The 17,905-nt window shown below is 36.0% G+C and overlaps 2 protein-coding genes across 2 annotated transcripts; one reads left to right on the forward strand and one right to left on the reverse strand.

The window, feature by feature from the left end:
• Positions 1-249: 249 nt before the first annotated feature.
• On the forward strand, positions 250-2,008 carry LOC106920061 (neuropeptide B-like). The gene is made up of 2 exons (XM_014990858.2): positions 250-1,138; positions 1,621-2,008. The coding sequence occupies exons 1-2, from the start codon at positions 881-883 to the stop codon at positions 1,747-1,749; spliced, it is 387 nt and encodes a 128-aa protein (XP_014846344.1). The 5' UTR covers positions 250-880; the 3' UTR covers positions 1,750-2,008.
• Positions 2,009-4,767: 2,759 nt separating this feature from the next.
• LOC106920094 (guanine nucleotide-binding protein G(o) subunit alpha-like) lies at positions 4,768-17,779 on the reverse strand. The gene is made up of 10 exons (XM_014990907.2): positions 17,625-17,779; positions 17,205-17,340; positions 17,038-17,129; positions 16,847-16,939; positions 14,888-15,048; positions 11,971-12,099; positions 10,221-10,350; positions 10,052-10,123; positions 5,714-5,801; positions 4,768-5,178 (listed from the first exon to the last, which is right to left on the reverse strand). The coding sequence occupies exons 1-10, from the start codon at positions 17,661-17,663 to the stop codon at positions 4,988-4,990; spliced, it is 1,131 nt and encodes a 376-aa protein (XP_014846393.2). The 5' UTR covers positions 17,664-17,779; the 3' UTR covers positions 4,768-4,987.
• Positions 17,780-17,905: the final 126 nt, after the last annotated feature.

Consider the following 17,905-nt stretch of genomic DNA (forward strand, 5'->3'; position numbering starts at 1 on the left):
AACCTTCTCCAACTCATCTCTCCACCATGTTTATATATTATCCCTTCTGCCCGAGATATATTTTTATTAAGTTCCACATGCTCCACTTTTGAATGTATCTTAGGGCAACATACTGTTGCTTCAGTGACTTCCACAAAAGAAGAAGATACCTTTTATTTGATGCCGCAACACAATGAAATTTACTTTCATTTTCTGTTATGTCGAGCATGATTTCATGATTTCTCAGCTTTATAACAATCACAGATAAAAGTTGTTCTCTTCTAATGAACTTTGACAAATGGACTTGTTAGTTGAGGCTCGTAATAAAGACGTTCTTTTACTGTGAGTGTTGGCAAATTTTACCCAACAGTTTTCTGTTCTGTCAACTACAACTCCTGTCAAAAATGAGGGGAAGAGATGAATCCTTGCAACACAGAATATATATGAGATACTCATTAACTTAAGTTTAATTTCTTAATTTCCTTTCTTCACCCTGACAGATGGTTGCTTATTTGGGATCCAGAAACAGTATAATTACAGATTACTAATGCAATCTCTTATAGTCCCTATAGTTTTGCACCTTAACGACATACGCGACTCCCATTTAATGCAGAGTAAACACAATGTAATAGAAACAATTGTTTTTTTTAGGGAAAACTAAGCAAAATAAAACCAAACCTAAAAGGCAAAACACAAAGTGAGAAATCAAAGTTTTTGATTTTAGTGCCACAGGAAATGTATTTCTCGCTCTCTTCCTTCTCTCTCTCTCTCGTGACGACGGGATGATCACCGGGATGATCATCTGGAGATCTATAAAAGGATCTTGGTCAGTGAGTGGTCTCAGAAAGAAGAGCCAGCAGCCGAAGTGAGATAAGGAGCAGCTCAGACCTCCGCTCTCGACATGGAGATGACTTCTAAACTTATGTTTCCTATCGTAGCGTTTTGCCTTCTCGTCGCCTGCAGCCCGTCGGAGGCTTGGTACAAGCAGGTGGCCGGACCGAACTACTACTCGGTGGGCAGAGCGTCCGGCTTGCTGTCCGGGATCCGGAGGTCGTCATCGTACGCGAGGAGGGAGGAATCCCCGTCAGAGAGCGGAGAGTCTGCCACCAGCAGCGTCTTATCTCAGTTACTCTCTCATAACTCTGTTTTAAAGACGATGGTTAGTGGGAATCCATTTGCTCAGTCAACTTTTCAGTGTATTTTTTTTGTTTGTTTTTCTTCATTATTTAGCAGACGACTAAACATAAGAGTACAGAAATTTGGCAGCACTCTTCTTTCCGTTTTCTATGTATTAATTATTTACTTCTTGCTTAATGGCTTTTCGCTGCAAAAACTTAAACTTTAATGAGAAAACAAAAGCGAACCGTTATGGGCTTGCATTCTGTACCCCGATATTTTTCACATCAGCATTACGAAAAAAATTCTACAATATTGTAGAAAATAAATCTATAATAATTTAAAAAAAATATGGATAGAATATTACAAGCTTTGCATGAATGCACACAGTATATGTTGCAGAATATTTGTTGCTGCGTAAAAGCAGCTTGAAACTCATCTTCATTCAAGTGCACAAAACTAGTCTTGGTTTTAGATACTTTAATCCTGATTCTCTAATTATCTGTCTCCATTCTCTCCAAACAGCCTCTTTGCATTAAAGACATTACGCCAAACCTGCAGAGCTGTGAACTCTTCCAGGAAACCAAGGGATCTCTGAAGTGCAAAGCAGACATCTTCCTCTCCCTGGACTCCTCAGACTGCGAAGGAGACTGATTGCTGTCCTTGGATCATGAAGCATAATTCTTAAAAGGACATTTAAAAACTCCAAAAAACATCTATGTTTAATGTGATGGGTAATGCTGTTGATGGAAGTTTGTTTTTCATGCACCCTTTTTGCTTGATTTTTTTTTTTTTTTTTTACCATGAAATATGTCTAATTGTTGTCTGGTTTAGTGTTATTGTTCATATTTGATCTGAGTTTACATCAATAAATGGATCATTCTGTGGATCTGGTTAAAATGCAAATCACAAAGATGTAATTTGATTCTTCACATTTCATCACTTGGGCAGCGGAGAAAAGTTTGCAAAGCAAGTTGAACACCATCCTGGAACTTACTGCCAAGGATATTATTTCGCATGATACATTTCATTCACTAACTCTAGTTTGTTAAACTGAAAGAATATTTTTAGGATAGAACATAGATGCAACTCAACATTTCTACATTTAAGCCACAGCTACTTGAACAATTATGAGTGGATGAAAAAAAAAAAATCTGGCATACACTCGGGAGTATCGTGTTACTTCATCCCTTAATATACAATAAAATTACAGAATGAACAGAAAAAACAAATAGTTGGAACAGCTACAGTTGTTTGCTAATCTGCTTTGCAATATTAACACTAACCACAGCTGTTAGAAGGTCTACTCAATCACATTGATGGGTAAATCAACATGCAAGGTCATCACCATTGTCACATTGATTTGTAGAGTAGCATTTCATGGCAATTAAAGCTGGAAGTATTAGAGTCACCTACCAGTTTAGATTTTTTTTTAACTGATTTTTCACAGTAAAATTCTGCAACTTTAGTCAGAACGGATGAAAAGCATCTAAACTGCAACTTTTAGGTCTTTCTAAAAATGCTCACATGTGCAACTGATAAATGAGTTCATGGAGATTGTGCATTTAGTGTTTGCACCTGTTCTTCCCATCACATTTGTTTCTAGATTGAAGTCACTTATTGAAAATTATTTGGCGAGTGCTTTTCCCAGAACACAATATTACGCCTAAACAGCATTATCCGATACATTTGCCATCACAGATTGAATCATTAGGTCCAATTGGATAGACATATGTGCATGCAGTTTGAGTTTAAACATCTTTTTTTTTTTTTTTAAACAATGGGCTTCAAAGTAATTTTTTTTTAAATATTTGCAAGTCTCTGATAAATCAAAACCAAATATATGAAAACTGTCAAAATGTTGACCCTTCGGTTCACCCAATCTTTTTAAGTGAAAGGGAGATGGGACCTCTATCTGAAGTTAAAGATCTACTGTATTTACGAGGAAAACTGAGACTTGCTTGGTTATGAATTACACCTTGCTGTATCTGTGAAGTGGGTTATGATAAATGGCAGTAAATAAATCGCCCAGAAGTCTTTGATAATTGCAGAAGGTAATTTGCCAGAATTTGGACTTATAAAAAAAAAAAAAAAAAAAAAAAAAAATATATATATATATATATATATATATATATATATATATATATATATATATATATATATATATAGTTGATTTTACACTATGATATGCCATACATATTATGGCATATCAAGTCAAATTCCCACACTTTGCACACAGCAACTTGTAGGTCTTTCTAAAAACGGTAGAAAGATCTAAAAGTCTTTCTGCCGAATTAGTGGATGCAGAAAAACTGGTGGAATTTTACCCCGTATTATACATTCAGCAGCAAGAGCAAAATCTTTTTTATAAAATGTTATCTTGGAGATATTATTGAACTGTACAAAAATGAAAAATAATCCAGTGTATTACAGTCCACAGTCATCACAAGACAGTCTTGTGATGACTGTGGAGGTGCCAGGGAAACATGTATGAACCCAAAATGCTAAACAATTTCTGTTTCTGAAAATTGTTTTAAGTGTGACATGTTAATTATATTAATATCAAATGTCAATTCACACTACTCTGCCAAATGTAAAATTGTTTTGTTTTACATTGCGTCATTAAAAATTTAAATTTTCTGTTTTATTAGAGATTGAAGTCATGAAGTCTCTTTTTCTTGAAATAAGAAATTTTTACTTTAAAAATGTTACACTGCTTTGTAAGTACTAATATTCTAGTTTCAAGAATACATTTACTTGTAACAAGTAAAAATGTCTCAGTATCCAGCTTTAAGATCTTATTGAGATATTTAAGGGGAAAAACACTTAAAATAAGAATTTTCTAATAGAAACAACTTGTACTAAGAAAAAATATCTTATGAAAAAAAAGGAAAAAGGCAAGGTAATTTTATTTATATAGCACATTTTCAGCAACAGGGCAATTTAAAGCACTTAAGTTCAAATCAACTTGAGACATTTTATCTTAAGATTTCAGTTTTTGCAGATGTAGGTTTTGTCGGGGGTATTTTATTAAATGAATATCCTTTGATCAAAATGACTCCATTAAACTCCGGCTGTATGGTTAAGTTGACTCTTAAATAGTATGCAGCTTTAAACAGGTTTTCCTGGAGGATTACTTTGCATTAAGCTTCATTCATCTCCCCATCAACTGTGGCAAACTCAATCTTAAAGAAATACCTAAAGATGGCATCTATAGCCCATGTTAACCCAGGATGCCTATAGATACTGTAGTGTTTTGCTGTGTGTTCAGGATGAAGTACAGTGTTCATTTTCTGCCACACTGTGATTAACTTACACAAACTATTTCAAGATTGATCTAGGAAGGCAATAGGTTGCTCTGGATTTGATTTGCAAAAAAATATAAATACCAAGCTGCAGTTTTGGACATTTGGACAATGGCTTTTATTCTTTTTGCTACAGATCAAAATGTCTTTGGTAAAGTGAACCGACTAATTTTCCCTCCACTGCCCAGATGGGCACTGCTTTGGGCTTTTCTATGAGAGAAAACTCCCCAAAGACACACACAGAGAAAAAGACTACCTGAAATTAAAGTAAATTTGCTAATTTAAAATATGACTGGATGACCAACAGAAAACTGCAGTGTGTACAGTTAAATGTTTCAATAACATTTATTAATTCAAGCCAAGACACTTTGGTAACTCAATAATTGTTTATTTTCTGGAAAATTTGCATGGATATTAAAGGAACATACGAGATGATCAAGACTAAAACTTTATTTAAAATAATTTAGAAATAAAACGGCACCATATATACAATTGTCTTAGCCAGTCACATGGCCTTTTGTTTTAAAAGCATTAAAATAAAATATAAAATCACTCTAATCGTCATCTAAACAGAGTGTAGAGGAGACCTACAACAGCTGGACAGCTGATAGGTTCTCCTTGATGATCTGATCAATGACCATGTGGAAGACCTCCTTCATGACTTCAGAGTTGATGGCTGTGCTGAAGTGGTGGTAAACGGGTCTGCTCGAGGCCATGTTACAGGCCGAGAACACGGCAGCTACATGGTGGGCTGCAGCCTCCACGTCACAGTCTGCTCCTAGACAAGCAAAATAAGTTTGTCTCAACTCAAACAGCTTATTCACTTTCTGAAAAATAGATGCAACAAGACATTGGCTGACATATTTTTCATCAAAATCCAAATACATGAAACATAATGCCGACACACAGAACCCCTGGCAATGAGTCTGGAATGATGCACCACCATGACCCAGACCGAATAAATAAAATGAACAATGTATTTCAATCTGTATGCACAAAGATTTCTGTTTACCACGCCAGCAGAGGTGATGTTGCAAGAATCCAAAGTGCTGAATTTATAAGCAACTTTCAAATGTTGGATCATTCAACTCTCTCACACCTTTCATTGTTCAGTAACAGACATGGCCAAAGCAGGACTGTGAAGAAACTAGTGTTCTGCTTGTAAACTGCTTTCAATGCGTCACTCGTTTTTTAAATGGAAGCTAATATGATCAATTTGAAACACAGTAAAATCAGATGAGATGCTAAAAATGGCTTTAGAATAAGACATTCAGAGAAAATATAAACGATCTGGATTGTTCTCTCTACTGTACCTTCATAGCATGAAAGGTAAAATCTCAAGTGTCTCCCAGAGTGCAGGATCTTCCTCCGGAAAAGGTCAGTTTTGTTCAGAAACAAAATCTATAAGACATATAGAGAACAAAAAAGAGCAGTAGAAAGACCCAAATATGTAAATGGATGTTTTCAGTCATAACTTCATAGCAAAAAACTGACAAATGGGTCAGAATAGAAATTGACTTCTTTACTTTCCATCACTTCCATTTGTATTTGTGACTTTATAACTTCTTGAGTCACGTTTCAAAGCATGGGTGTGCTAGAAAGACAAATCAGTACCAAAGTCTGTGGACAAACTGTAAAGTGAGTTTTTGAGAATGAAATGGCCAGTCGACATTAATCTGTTTGTTGTGGAGCCTTTAGGGCTGTTTACTGTAATCTCACTTTCTCAAAACAAATATGCTGCAAGAGTGCCGAGTAACAGCTCAGGAGAACGGAGTAGAACCAAGTCCAATCCCTAAAACAGGTTGAAATAAACAGTAGTTGCTAACTATGGTATCTTTGTCAAAAATACCATACTTAAATTTTATATATTTTTTATGCTATTACATTTCCCTAAATAAACTGACAGGGATAATTTATCAACAAAAATAAATAAATCTGTAAGAGTAGCCTTCACAACAAAATGTTTAAAATTGATTTTAATGCAGAGATGTGTGTTTACAAATTTCGTACAGGGTTATTTTTTAACCACTTACAGAGAAATGGGCCTTTCACCAAATTGCTCCCAATTCTGATCTCAAACAAATCATATCCTGCTACAACTTGAACCATTAAAAAGTTTACTTTCCTTATTAGTTAAGCAATTTCAGAAATACAAGCAGGTAATCATAAAAATGCTAAAATCTTACATATTTGTATATTTTCTGAACACTTTCTATACCTTTAAACTAAGTCCAATTGTTTCACTGAGCAAAAATAGGCTTTTATGAGGTAATGTCATTTTTCTCTAGTAACGAACTGCCACAAAGTATAAATCAGATTTTTACTATTGTGTTTAATGTCTGTTTTATAATGTATTCAACAATGACAAGAAAAAAGCATTTTAACTTTCCTGAAAAATTCACCAACTGCACAATTGTAGTCAAGTAATATAAGTAGTATTTCAAAAGTGCAAAAAAAAAATCTTCAGTTTTTTTGAACAATAATATTTGTTGTTACTGTGTTGCTAAGAGATGAGCGTATTTTCTGGTAACCAAGTATACAAAGTAAACATCTGATTTTTTTCTTTTGCAAAGTTTACCAACTGTAAATTTCCAGTTTCTAAGCAGATAAACAGTATTTCAAAAGAGCTTATGTTTTATAAACAATTAATTTTGTGTCAAGAAATGAACGTTTATTTCTGGTGACGAACTGCCACAAAGTATAAATCAGATCTTTACTGTTATGTTGAATGTCTGTTTTATAATGTATTCACCATCAATGACAAAAAAAAAAAAAAAAAAAAAAAAAAAAAAAAAAAAAACATTTTCACCTTTCTGCATAATTCAACAACTGCACAACTGTAGTTTAGTTTTTTGAACAATAACAATATTTGTTGTCAATGTGTTGCTAAGAGACGAGTGCATTTTCTGGTAAACAAGTGCCATGTAGTAAACAACTGATTTTTACTTTTGCAAAGGTAAGAATCAGAAGGCAGTGCATTGGCATTAGCACAAACATTGCTAATGTAGCTACTGCCCACATTAGCAGTATCCTTTTCCCTAAAATAAGCTTTTTACCCATTTTGTTTATTTATTAGCACACCGAATGGAAGAAGTCAATGCAAGTCAACGTACTAGTTATACCCCACATGCCACTGGCAGCATTTAGGCTAACATTAGCATTTTGGCTAATTTTAGCTCATACACTAATTTTAAAATACTGAATGGAGTAAGTCCTTGTTATTCAACATGCTATTGAGTACATTGTAGCTTACTTTATCATTGATGCTAATATTTAGCATCAGAACTCTGGGTTCCAACGTACGGGCACACTTTGGAAGGCCCCGTTTAAATTTCTTCAGAAATTTTCTAACTCATTTTACCATTTTTTACTGAGGATAACTAAGTGCAGTACTTTAGTTGCCTATTGTTGTAGAAATAAACCTGGACTGGACACCATTTCCAATTAACCCGTCGGTCCAAAAGATTATGACCGTTCCAATCAGAACCAAGGAACGTCTTACTGGTTTATATTATTTAAGGGCGTTATGAGCAGATAAGAAATGAATTTACTTCAGTTGTAAAAGTAGATATGAAACATTCCCAGAGCTGATTCATGCTGGGTACTAAACATTTTATTGTAATGGCGAACTTTTCATACCACAAGTCATGAACAGAATGGCCAAACAACAAAGGCACAAATTGGCAATTGAGCAAACAAGCACCAAAGAGGATTCAATCATTTGCAACTTCACAAGTCAACAGCACTGCAAAATCAGATCCAACACTAAAAATATGGATGAAAACTTGGTCTCCAAGTGGTGGAGTTTGTGTTAGTTTATCAGTGAATTAATAAGGTCTTGAAATTATGCATATGTTGGATAACAGAAGAAAAATTGGTGTGTGTGGTTAATCATAATTTTTAAAACTACCTTAGAGAAGCCTTGTTTGATCATCAAACCCAATAAAATTAATGTTCCTGTTCAAATAGCAGATAAAATATCAAGTAATCTCCAGTCACACCACAGTTCTGTTATTTCCAACGACCTTATCTGACTTTTTCCCCCACACTAGAGATAAAAAGAAAGGACCACGCTAAAAAGGCAAAACTCTACCCCATATATCTCAAGATGAACTGCAGAAACAAATAATTTCTCTTCATAACCAAAGCAACACATTGTCAGTATGTCAGCAGAAAACAACCACAGCAGCTGTTAAATGTGGTGACGGCAAACTAGAATTTGTATGCCAATTATGCTCATCAGATGCAATCAAAGCTTTGTGGGTGCCATTTACATAGCGTGTAAGATTTCTTAAAAAGCCCATGAGTGCATCTATCCTGCCGTCATATTTAGAACAGCATGAGAAGAGAGAATAGCAAGAGGTTCGAAAAGGTAAGGGTACAAATCATTGTATACCATTTATACTTCATCTATTTTATGGAGATTTTGACAGACAAAGTAGAAAATTAATGCAAAGTAAAATAAATAGATATGTTGTTTTAAGATATTTTACAAATGGTAATCTGAAAAATGTAGCATACATTTGCATAAAATCCCCTGGCAAGCTATTGCAAAACCACCTTTTTCCATCAATCTTTGCATCTCCTGCCAATTTTTTGGGCTATGAAGCAGTTCTGCACATCTACAGACTGATGTTTTCATGCATTCCTTGCAAAACAGCTCAAGCTAAATCGAACTGGATTAATTGTGCGTCTGATCAGCAATTTTCACAGATTGTTTATTGGATTTAGATCTTGACTTTGAGCCACTTTCACCTGTATTATGCTTTGATTACCAAGTGTAATCTCAACTCCTGAATGGTAAGGTGTTCCCCTGGCTCAACACACATCAATAAAATAAAGGGTCTTATTACCAGGTTATTTTGCTGGAAGCTGAACCAACATCCCAGCACCAAGTTCCATGCAGCCTGCAAAAGCCTTTCTTCTTCAACATTTCCCATCAACTCTGATCATGCTCTATGTACGTTGCCACACCATTATGCTGCCAACACCATTTTTTTTTTTTGCAGTGTGGATGACATGTTCAGGTTGCTTTGCGGTGTTCATTTTCTGCCACGAATAAAACTTTTCATGTTTCATCAAAGGTTTCTTTTTGGTCTCGTCTGATCAGAGCCCTTTCTCCCACGCGCTTGCAGTGACCTACATATAGTTTGTGGAAAACTGCATGTAATGAAGGCTAGATTTATGGCGTACATGACTAATCAATGTAATCTCAACTCCCACTTGAGAAAGTGATATCTGCAGCTGCTTCAGAGTCTTGGTTGCTTCTTGGTTACTACTCTACATGCTTAGTCATTTTAGTGGAATCTAGTTTTGGTAGGTTAGCAAAACTAGAGAAAGTAGCTGTGTCTTACACAATAGATTGTACAGTGCACAATTAAAGACTTAAAAGGCAATAACTTTAAATGCAACGGTGTGTTAAACCTTTTAACTTTATCCTTGTCGGATGTGTTCTTGAGTCTTCATAATTCTCCATTAAACTTCTGAGGTATTCACAAAGAATATGTGTTATAACATTGCAGAAGAATAAACTGCCCTTCAGGTGACTTCTGATACAGTTGTTCACTCTGGATTTCATTTAGATGCATCAGGATGTAGAGGGTTAAATTTAAATCTATCACACTCTTCAGATTTCACAAAGAAAAACTTACCAGGGAAGTTTTCTTGAAGACTGTGTTTGTGCAGATTGATGAAAAAAACTCAAGGCTTTCCTGAAGTCCGTTCTAAGAAAAGAAAATAAGGTCTGGCAGATAAAGCTAAGAAAAAAAGGTTTAAAAAATCCATATAATTATCAACTGTTAACATAGTTTAATGACATACCATTGATGGATCCTTAAACAACATCTGATCATAGCTGCTGAGAGCCACAACAAACAGTAAGGCATGAATAGAATCAAAGCAGCTCAGCCACTTTCTCCTTTCACTGCATTGGCCACCAACGTCATACAATCTGCCAACAGACAAGAAATAACATCTAAGTCCATTAAAAAAAAAAAAAAAAAAAAAAGATTGAAAATTACATGAAACTTTCCAGACATCATCAAAGCATATACAGCTAATGTGCACAAGAAAGAAAAAATAAAAGTATTTTTTTACAAAGTAGTTTTAGTTGTGATCAAGTATTAAAGCAATAAAAAGTCACTACTATTCAAAAAACTGAAGACATTCGTTTCAACAGAGTGGCACCCGGTGAACCTTAGGGTCTGGGTGACATGGGTAATGAGTTTCAATTTGGACCAAAGAGTCTCCAGGTGCAAGATTGCCGCATGTCACCAGCAACGAGGCATTTATCTTCTGAGTCAGTTGTACCAAGCTGGAGGAGGATAAGTGTTAACTGAACTGACAGCAGTAGCTGAAGTGGTGGAGAAAAGAATAATCACTGCAGCTTTCCTGAGTTACCAATTTAAAACATGAGATCCTGTCATTTTATGACAAACTTCGCTTGATTTAGAATTAATTCAACAAAATGAGCAAAAGGTGTAACAGTATTTTCATACCAAAATGAGAGCAAGGCCAACATCAGGCTTTTGAGTTTTTGAGCTGTTTTAACTGAAAAAAATGTTTTGATCCAGATATATTAGAAAAATTAGAGAGAGTTAGATCCATAAACTAGCCTCATCAAGTTTGCAGCAAGAGTTCTTACTTTTTGTTTATTCTTTCTTTTCTCAAATTACATTTTCAACTATACACACACAAGTTCTGTATGATTCTAACCTGCAGCCCACAGAAACAAATAATGTTATCCAAGAAAGTAGATAAAGAGCATTGTAAAAGGTATCTGAAAAGAAAAGTTTCAGTGGTCTACTGATACACTTTATATTTGATTTTTTGTGGCTAATTAGAAAGTTTAAGGCCATCAATATTTAATGTCCAATTCACCCCCAGGAAGTTTCCTTCATTCAGTTCACCACTGAAAGCTTCTTCTGTTTGTTGAAATGTCTTGAAGGGGAGTCAGAGTCTTCAGAGGTTCAATAACTCAATAAGAGACAGCTGGAAGTTTATTTTTTATTTATTTATAAGTTTCATTATTGTGGGTATAGATTAAGTTGTCTGTTTAACTGATTCCTTTGGACATTTTAAGTCGGATCGTTTGGTCAGGTATTTCTTCAGTTGGCAGACTCTTTTGAACATCTGCTTAGTAGTCATCTTTAAGATAAAAAAAAAAAAAACATATTTGGTTATTCTGCAATTCAGACAGTTTTGTTTGGTGAATCACTTTTTTTGTAAAACAGTGTTGCAGTTAACATTCTTTTGCCATCTCCCCTCGTAAAAAAGTTAAATGTCCCTTGCTGAAACTGCTTAGTTAATGTTTAAAGTGCTGCGGTAAACAAGTTTTTAGGTTTGCCACACCTCCCTCTTACACTTCCACTACTGTATTTACATAATTTAAAGTTCTTGTTTGATTAATAATGCAACTTATAATTTCCAAATTCTCTTATTCAAGATTATTAACCCCCCATTTTAGAGTCAGGATTGCTTGACTCAATGTAAATTTAGAAGATTGATTTAAAAATCCACTCACCTTCAGGTTAAAGCTTTTTTATATTTAGTATTTATTTCAAAGTCTTACCTAAAGATTGTTTCATCTACTTGAAACTGTGTCTCAATGATTCCACAGGTCCTCACTCTGACTCTCAGGACATCCATCTCCGTGGGAATGTAGTTTGGCGAGATGATTCGACTTATGTTTTCAAAGAAGCTGCAGATGACCAGGAAAAAAGGAAGACATTTGACAATAAATACGTAATTGACAAGTTTGTTGTAATTGGTTCTAGTATATTTTTTTTTTATCAATTCTTAATCAGTTCACAAATATGCCTTTAAAAATATTTTAAAAAGAATATGAAACAAAAAACAAAGGAAGATTTAGTTTTTAAAAACAAGATGGAAAATTATTGTCAGCCAATATTTTCTCAGGACTTTTGTAACAATTGTAATCTCAATCTGCAGCAATGTCCTCCAAGCTACAGTACAGTCACCAAAGCAGCAGAAAGAAAAAAAAAAAAAAAAAAAAAAAAAAAATCACCTCCCTGAGTCATGATGGTACTTTCACACTTAACCACAAGACAATTAGTTCTTTTCATACCTAAGGATTGCATACACACCAACACAAGTAAATGGGAAAAGCCCTATAATGTACTGTAGAATTGAATTTTGAGAATTGCCTTTGATGTATTTAAGCATCAAAAGAAAATGCATTAGAAACTGAAATTTCATCTCATGGAAGCATCAGTGAAAATTGAAACCTTTCAATGAAACTCTGCCTCCAGGTGTCTTATGTGAATCATGCCATTAATCACTTGATGTGACTTAATATCATTTGTGACAAGAAGACAAAGGTTTTTCTGGAAATGCTCAAATAACAAAAAAAAAGCTATCCTATCGAAATCCTGTGAAAATTGAGATTCTGAGAAAGTTTTGCAAGATCCCATGAAATATTTGAAAAATCATGACTGCAGTTTTGTGTCCCATTTAAATCCATCAGAAAATGTTAAAATGCATATATTTGAGGCCAGCTATGACATTTCTTCTCTGAATTTGTTGTGGTCTATTCTGCAAACAAGACTTTTTTTGGACCTGACTTCTATAGAAGTGGGAATGCTTTGGACCCGTTTTATTTTTTCTTTCTAAAAAGTGCTATGAAGATGACATTTGCTCTGACACTGACACTATATAAAATAATATTAACTGAATTTTACAAAGACTCAGAGAAAAAGCTAAACCTGTTCCAAACTGATTGCAATTTGAAACGTCCCAAACGGCTTGGAGGCTTGCATTTATAGTAGGGCTTAATTAGAACGCTTCTCGTAAACACACCTTACAACCGCAGATAACGCACTGTAACTACATATTTTCTTTTAACAACATTAACCGCTCACTTCAAGCCCACGCCACCATCAGAGAAGTCATTTTACACATTTGGGTGCCTGGGGAAGTCAAGTGTGTCACGACACAGTCTAATCCAACATTTCTGGAGGGAGAAATCAATGGCGGGTCTAGCAAGGTGAGATCACTGAAAGAGAGACAGGCGAGTCTCATATAATCCCCCAGCAACCGACTTTATCGAGTTCCAGTAATGAAGCTGTCACACCTCCGTCCTTTCTCCGTCTGACCACCCGGAGTAGATTTTATCTTGACTGATCGCCTCCCTGTTGCCTCAAAGATAAGAAGTTCATTCTGCCCACCGAGTCCACATTTATTTAAAAAGACAAATCACTTCTTTTACTTAAAGAAATAATCACAATCCAATATTTAATCATATAGCCAGCCACTCGTGTGTCCAGCTTATTACCGAATACTGTGTGCACAAGACAAGTGCACATTTCAGATTGCTTTTCTGCAAACATATTCCATTCTTTACATAATGATGCAGCACAAAAGCACTCATCGAAAATACTGAACACAGAGCACAAAGCAGAGAGGTAGGTGTTGATGAAATTTTGGAGGCCACTCTGCTTTTACACAACTCTTGAAAGAGCATTATTGCATGATCCAATGACAGAGCGGAGAAAAACAAGTGCTGTTCAGACAAAAACATTTTGGAACAAATGTGGGAAAAATAACATAGTATTTTGCACAAGTATTCACAGCACTTTTTCCACATTTTGCCATATAGTAAGAAGATCACCAGACTTTTATGAGGAAAACCAGCTTGATGTGTGGAGGAGTGAAAACCAAATCTGAAAGGTGTGGCATGGACTTGATTAAAGCCAACTTGTCTCTCAACTTAAGAAGTCCACAGCTCAAGTGAGAGAATGTGTCGGCAGGAAAACATCTAATTGTGCATTCATTAAACAGGCTTTCATGAAAATGTGGCAAGTAGTTAGATGTTGAAGTCCCAATGTCAGATGAGACCAAAAAGCAACATATCTATACATACAAACTGCCATGCATGGCAAATACATAACTCTACACACGGCCCAGAACTCACCATCTCCATGATAAAACATGGAGATGCCGACGTTACTCTGTGGGTGTGATTTTCTACAGAAGGGATAAGAAAAAAAAAATGCTAGTTGTAGCTTTCTTGAGACATCCCTCAAATAAGTAAAATTGATTCCTCACTTTTTATTATCACTTTTCAGAGCAATGCAAACTTTACAGCTAAGTCATAAACACTTCACTTTACCTCAAGCTACACACAACCCCACACATATGCCACTATTCGTCTTTTCATTAGACACAAGAATAGTCTCTCATGCATGTTTCATATACTCCACCCTTATTCTCCTCCACCTGGATATCTGCAAACAGATTTTTTTTTTTTTAATTTGATGTGGTTCTAATTAGGCTTCCTATTCCAGAAATGTCACGCAAATCATTTCCTGATGGGAGTTATTCTCAGTGCTGCTTTTACCATTTGCTCTCTATAGACAAACTGTAACTGTACTCTCCTTACTGGGCAATTTCCCTTGACATTTCCACTGTCAGTCATAATTGGGAAGGGGATTGTGCAATATAAATCGCCCTGAGGTTGATGTACTCACTAGAGGGCGGAGTCGTTCAGATCGTACTCGTATCCTCTGGCTGCAGCGGCCCTCACCCCCTGGTCGGCCCAAAGGGCACAGAAGGCTTGAGCCACAAAAGGGAGCAGCTGCTGATCGTCTCCCAAACACTGGCTGCAGGACAGAATGCAGCGGGCCTGGATCTGGTTTAGGGTTGGGAACATTGTACAGTCAGGGTCAATAATATAATGCTGGGATTAGGGCTGTTGTAAACGAATATTTTAGTAATCGAGTAATCTATCGATTATTCTTACGATTAATCGAGTAATCGGATAAAAAAAAATTATAAAATGAAATATTGGTAAATCTGGCATAATACCGGTGTTACTATCAGATATCAATATCAGTCCAATTTTTCATATTTGAGCATCCCTAACAGTTGCTTTTTTGTAGTTTAGAAAACTAACCTGTAACAATAATAGCTCACTTTCTAAGTTAACCAGAAGAAAAGTTATAGAAAAATCTGAAATTATATTGAATTTAATAACAAAGAGGCAGGCTCACAAATATGCTTATAAAAAATGTCTACAATCCAGCTTTTAGTTTATGTATTCATCTTCAGTGAGTTTAATAGATTAATTAAACTCACCTTGCCACCTAACCTGTCACGCTTTGGGTTTGAAAATACGGGAAATGCCGCCTGGAGTGGGAGGAGAGGGCGAATGAACGAACGTAAGATGGGGTGGAGGGGAGGAAATAGACCAGCGGACTGACGAACCGTTAGACCGGGGGACGAACACGGGGGGAAGCAATACGGGATATTTACGACACCTTCACTGGTCACACTCAGAAACTCATCTACCAGCCATGTACGATGCGCTCCGCCACCCGTTTCTTCAGACCGGGATATGAAATTTATTGTGCGGTTCGTCGGTAAAGCTACATTTACACGGTAAGCATCAGCTACTCAGCCGCCCGCCCTGTTCAGTCTATCCGCTCACCTCAGCGCTCTTCCCGCCGTTCGCTTTCAACCAGCAGCCCCGGAGGAGAAATGCTGCCGTACTCCAGGCATTCCCCCAGTCATTTTAAGGATGCTTATTGGTTCCCCAAAAACGATAAAAAGTCGGGCATTATCATCAATCTATAAAATCCCCACGGGCCAATCTTGAAGATTGGACTTTATGCCGCTGAGACTTAGCTTTTGTCAACAACTCAGAGGCGGAAGTGAGAGCTCCGCGCAACGCAAATGAAGTCCCGGCCGGAACACGGTGCGCTAACTAATAAAACATAAATTAACGAAGCTTCGAGGCAGGTAAATTTTCCTCGAGGAATTTTAGTAATCGAGGTACTCGAATCATTCGAGGAATCGTTTCAGCCCTAGCTGGGATGCACCGCAGACAGCACAAACCTGGAGTGAAAAAGGGATCAATTTGATTTCATAGTGCATTAAAATCTCTAATTATCAGAGAGAGGTTAAGTTTTGATGTTAGTTTCATCAGATAATTATGATGATTTTTAGATTACAGCTAATGGAAACCCCAAAATTAACTTTACCAAATTAAAGAATACTATACAAGATCAATTTTAAAAAAAATGTGTAAAAGAAAAACTGCTGTAAAGCATAATCATAATCAAGAGATAAATGCTTGATGCCATTTACAATAAATCTATAAGATACTAGCTTTCTGAAATATAAATCATCTGTATATAAAAATAAAATAAATAAACAAAATCGCTCAGCAAAACCTGAAATCTTAATGATTTCTGTTTATTACAGACTTTAACGCTTGGAAGCCTCCCTGAAAGCTAGAATACAACTAAGAGTTGCAACGCACCCTGGATGCAAACGCTTCTTTTCTCTTCGTAAAATCTAATATTATACAAGTACCGCTCATGAGACGAGGACGCCATGCTTCACATAGGCAGAGAGGGCCCTCTAGTGTAATAAAAAGCATGTGCAGTGAAAGCCAAACATAAGAGGAATGAATGTCTGTGGCTCACCTTGTTCTTATTATTTGCGAGGTTTATCCGCAGCTTGCCCATTCCTTGCAGAACAATCTTCATAGAGGTTAGGAGGTTATCCAACACTGCAGGCTTTGAAAACATTTGTCCATTTCATTTGCATCTTTATTCAAGAAAAAAAAAATATCCAGCATTTAAAAATGTGTGATAATAGTGTGAATGCTTGGTACCTTGAAACTAAGAAGTTCCTGGCTGGAGAAGCCACGGCTGTGTATTATCTTTATCTGTCTGATTATTGTGCTCTTTCCGCTCTCTGCAACTCCTGCCACACAAACAGCGTTTTGCAGCAATTAACCAAAGTATTTGAGAGCTGCTAAATGATGCAGCATATACACACCAAGCATGAGGATTTTGATTACATTCCTTTCGGCCCTGGCATGATCACAAAGGTCTTGCTCGATTGTGGAGCTCTTTATTTGGGCTGTCTTGGTTTCCTCCGAGATATCCTGTTGGAGGCACATTCCCATGCAGACCTAACGGAAACAGCGACATGTCTTCATTTCAATTCGAGAGATGTTGAAATAACCAAAATAGTTTTTTTTTTTTTGTTGTTGCTAAATGTCCAGGAGAAAAACAAACAAAAAAAATTAAATAATCATCTACAAATATTTTGACAAATAGGACTTAATTAGTGCTTAGTTGAATAGAAAAATATGTGTTCTGAAACAGTGAGTGGGAAAGCGAAAATTATTTTCTGATTTCAAATTTCAAACAAAACCTTCTGAAGTCGTTCATCAAACAGAGTTTTGCTGCGTACCTTCAGCGACAGATGAAGCATGTTTAAACAACGAAACATCCCTCTGTTGTTGCTCTTCGTTTCTCAACACTTTGTTTTGTTGCTATTTCTCCTGGCATCAAGCAAGCGTAACTCGGAGGTGCTAATTTGCTTAATTAGGAACACACTTGTACCGCATTCTGTCAAAATAAAAGCCTGTTACACCGGAAAAGGTGAGTCACTAAAAAACAAAATGGGCAATTTTGTTTTGGCCAGATTTGTTTATGTTCACGCGCAAGATGCTCAACTCATGATCGTTATTT

The sequence above is a fragment of the Poecilia mexicana genome, unplaced genomic scaffold, assembly GCF_051168715.1.
Source record: "Poecilia mexicana isolate PSO_F unplaced genomic scaffold, ASM5116871v1 scaffold_8, whole genome shotgun sequence".
Classification (NCBI taxonomy): domain Eukaryota; kingdom Metazoa; phylum Chordata; class Actinopteri; order Cyprinodontiformes; family Poeciliidae; genus Poecilia; species Poecilia mexicana.

Bases quoted from the DNA above. Each gene is read 5' to 3' on its own strand.
- LOC106920094 (XM_014990907.2), bottom strand. From the start codon at position 17,663: ATGTTTCGTTGTTTAAACATGCTTCATCTGTCGCTGAAG. The intron at 17,341-17,624 runs GTACGCAGCAAA...TGTTTCCGTTAG, and splicing joins TGCTTCATCTGTCGCTGAAG to GTCTGCATGGGAATGTGCCT. The intron at 15,049-16,846 runs GTGAGCCACAGA...ACCCTAAACCAG, and splicing joins TCGCAAATAATAAGAACAAG to ATCCAGGCCCGCTGCATTCT.
- LOC106920061 (XM_014990858.2), top strand. From the start codon at position 881: ATGGAGATGACTTCTAAACTTATGTTTCCTATCGTAGCGTTTTGCCTT. The intron at 1,139-1,620 runs GTTAGTGGGAAT...CTCTCCAAACAG, and splicing joins ACTCTGTTTTAAAGACGATG to CCTCTTTGCATTAAAGACAT.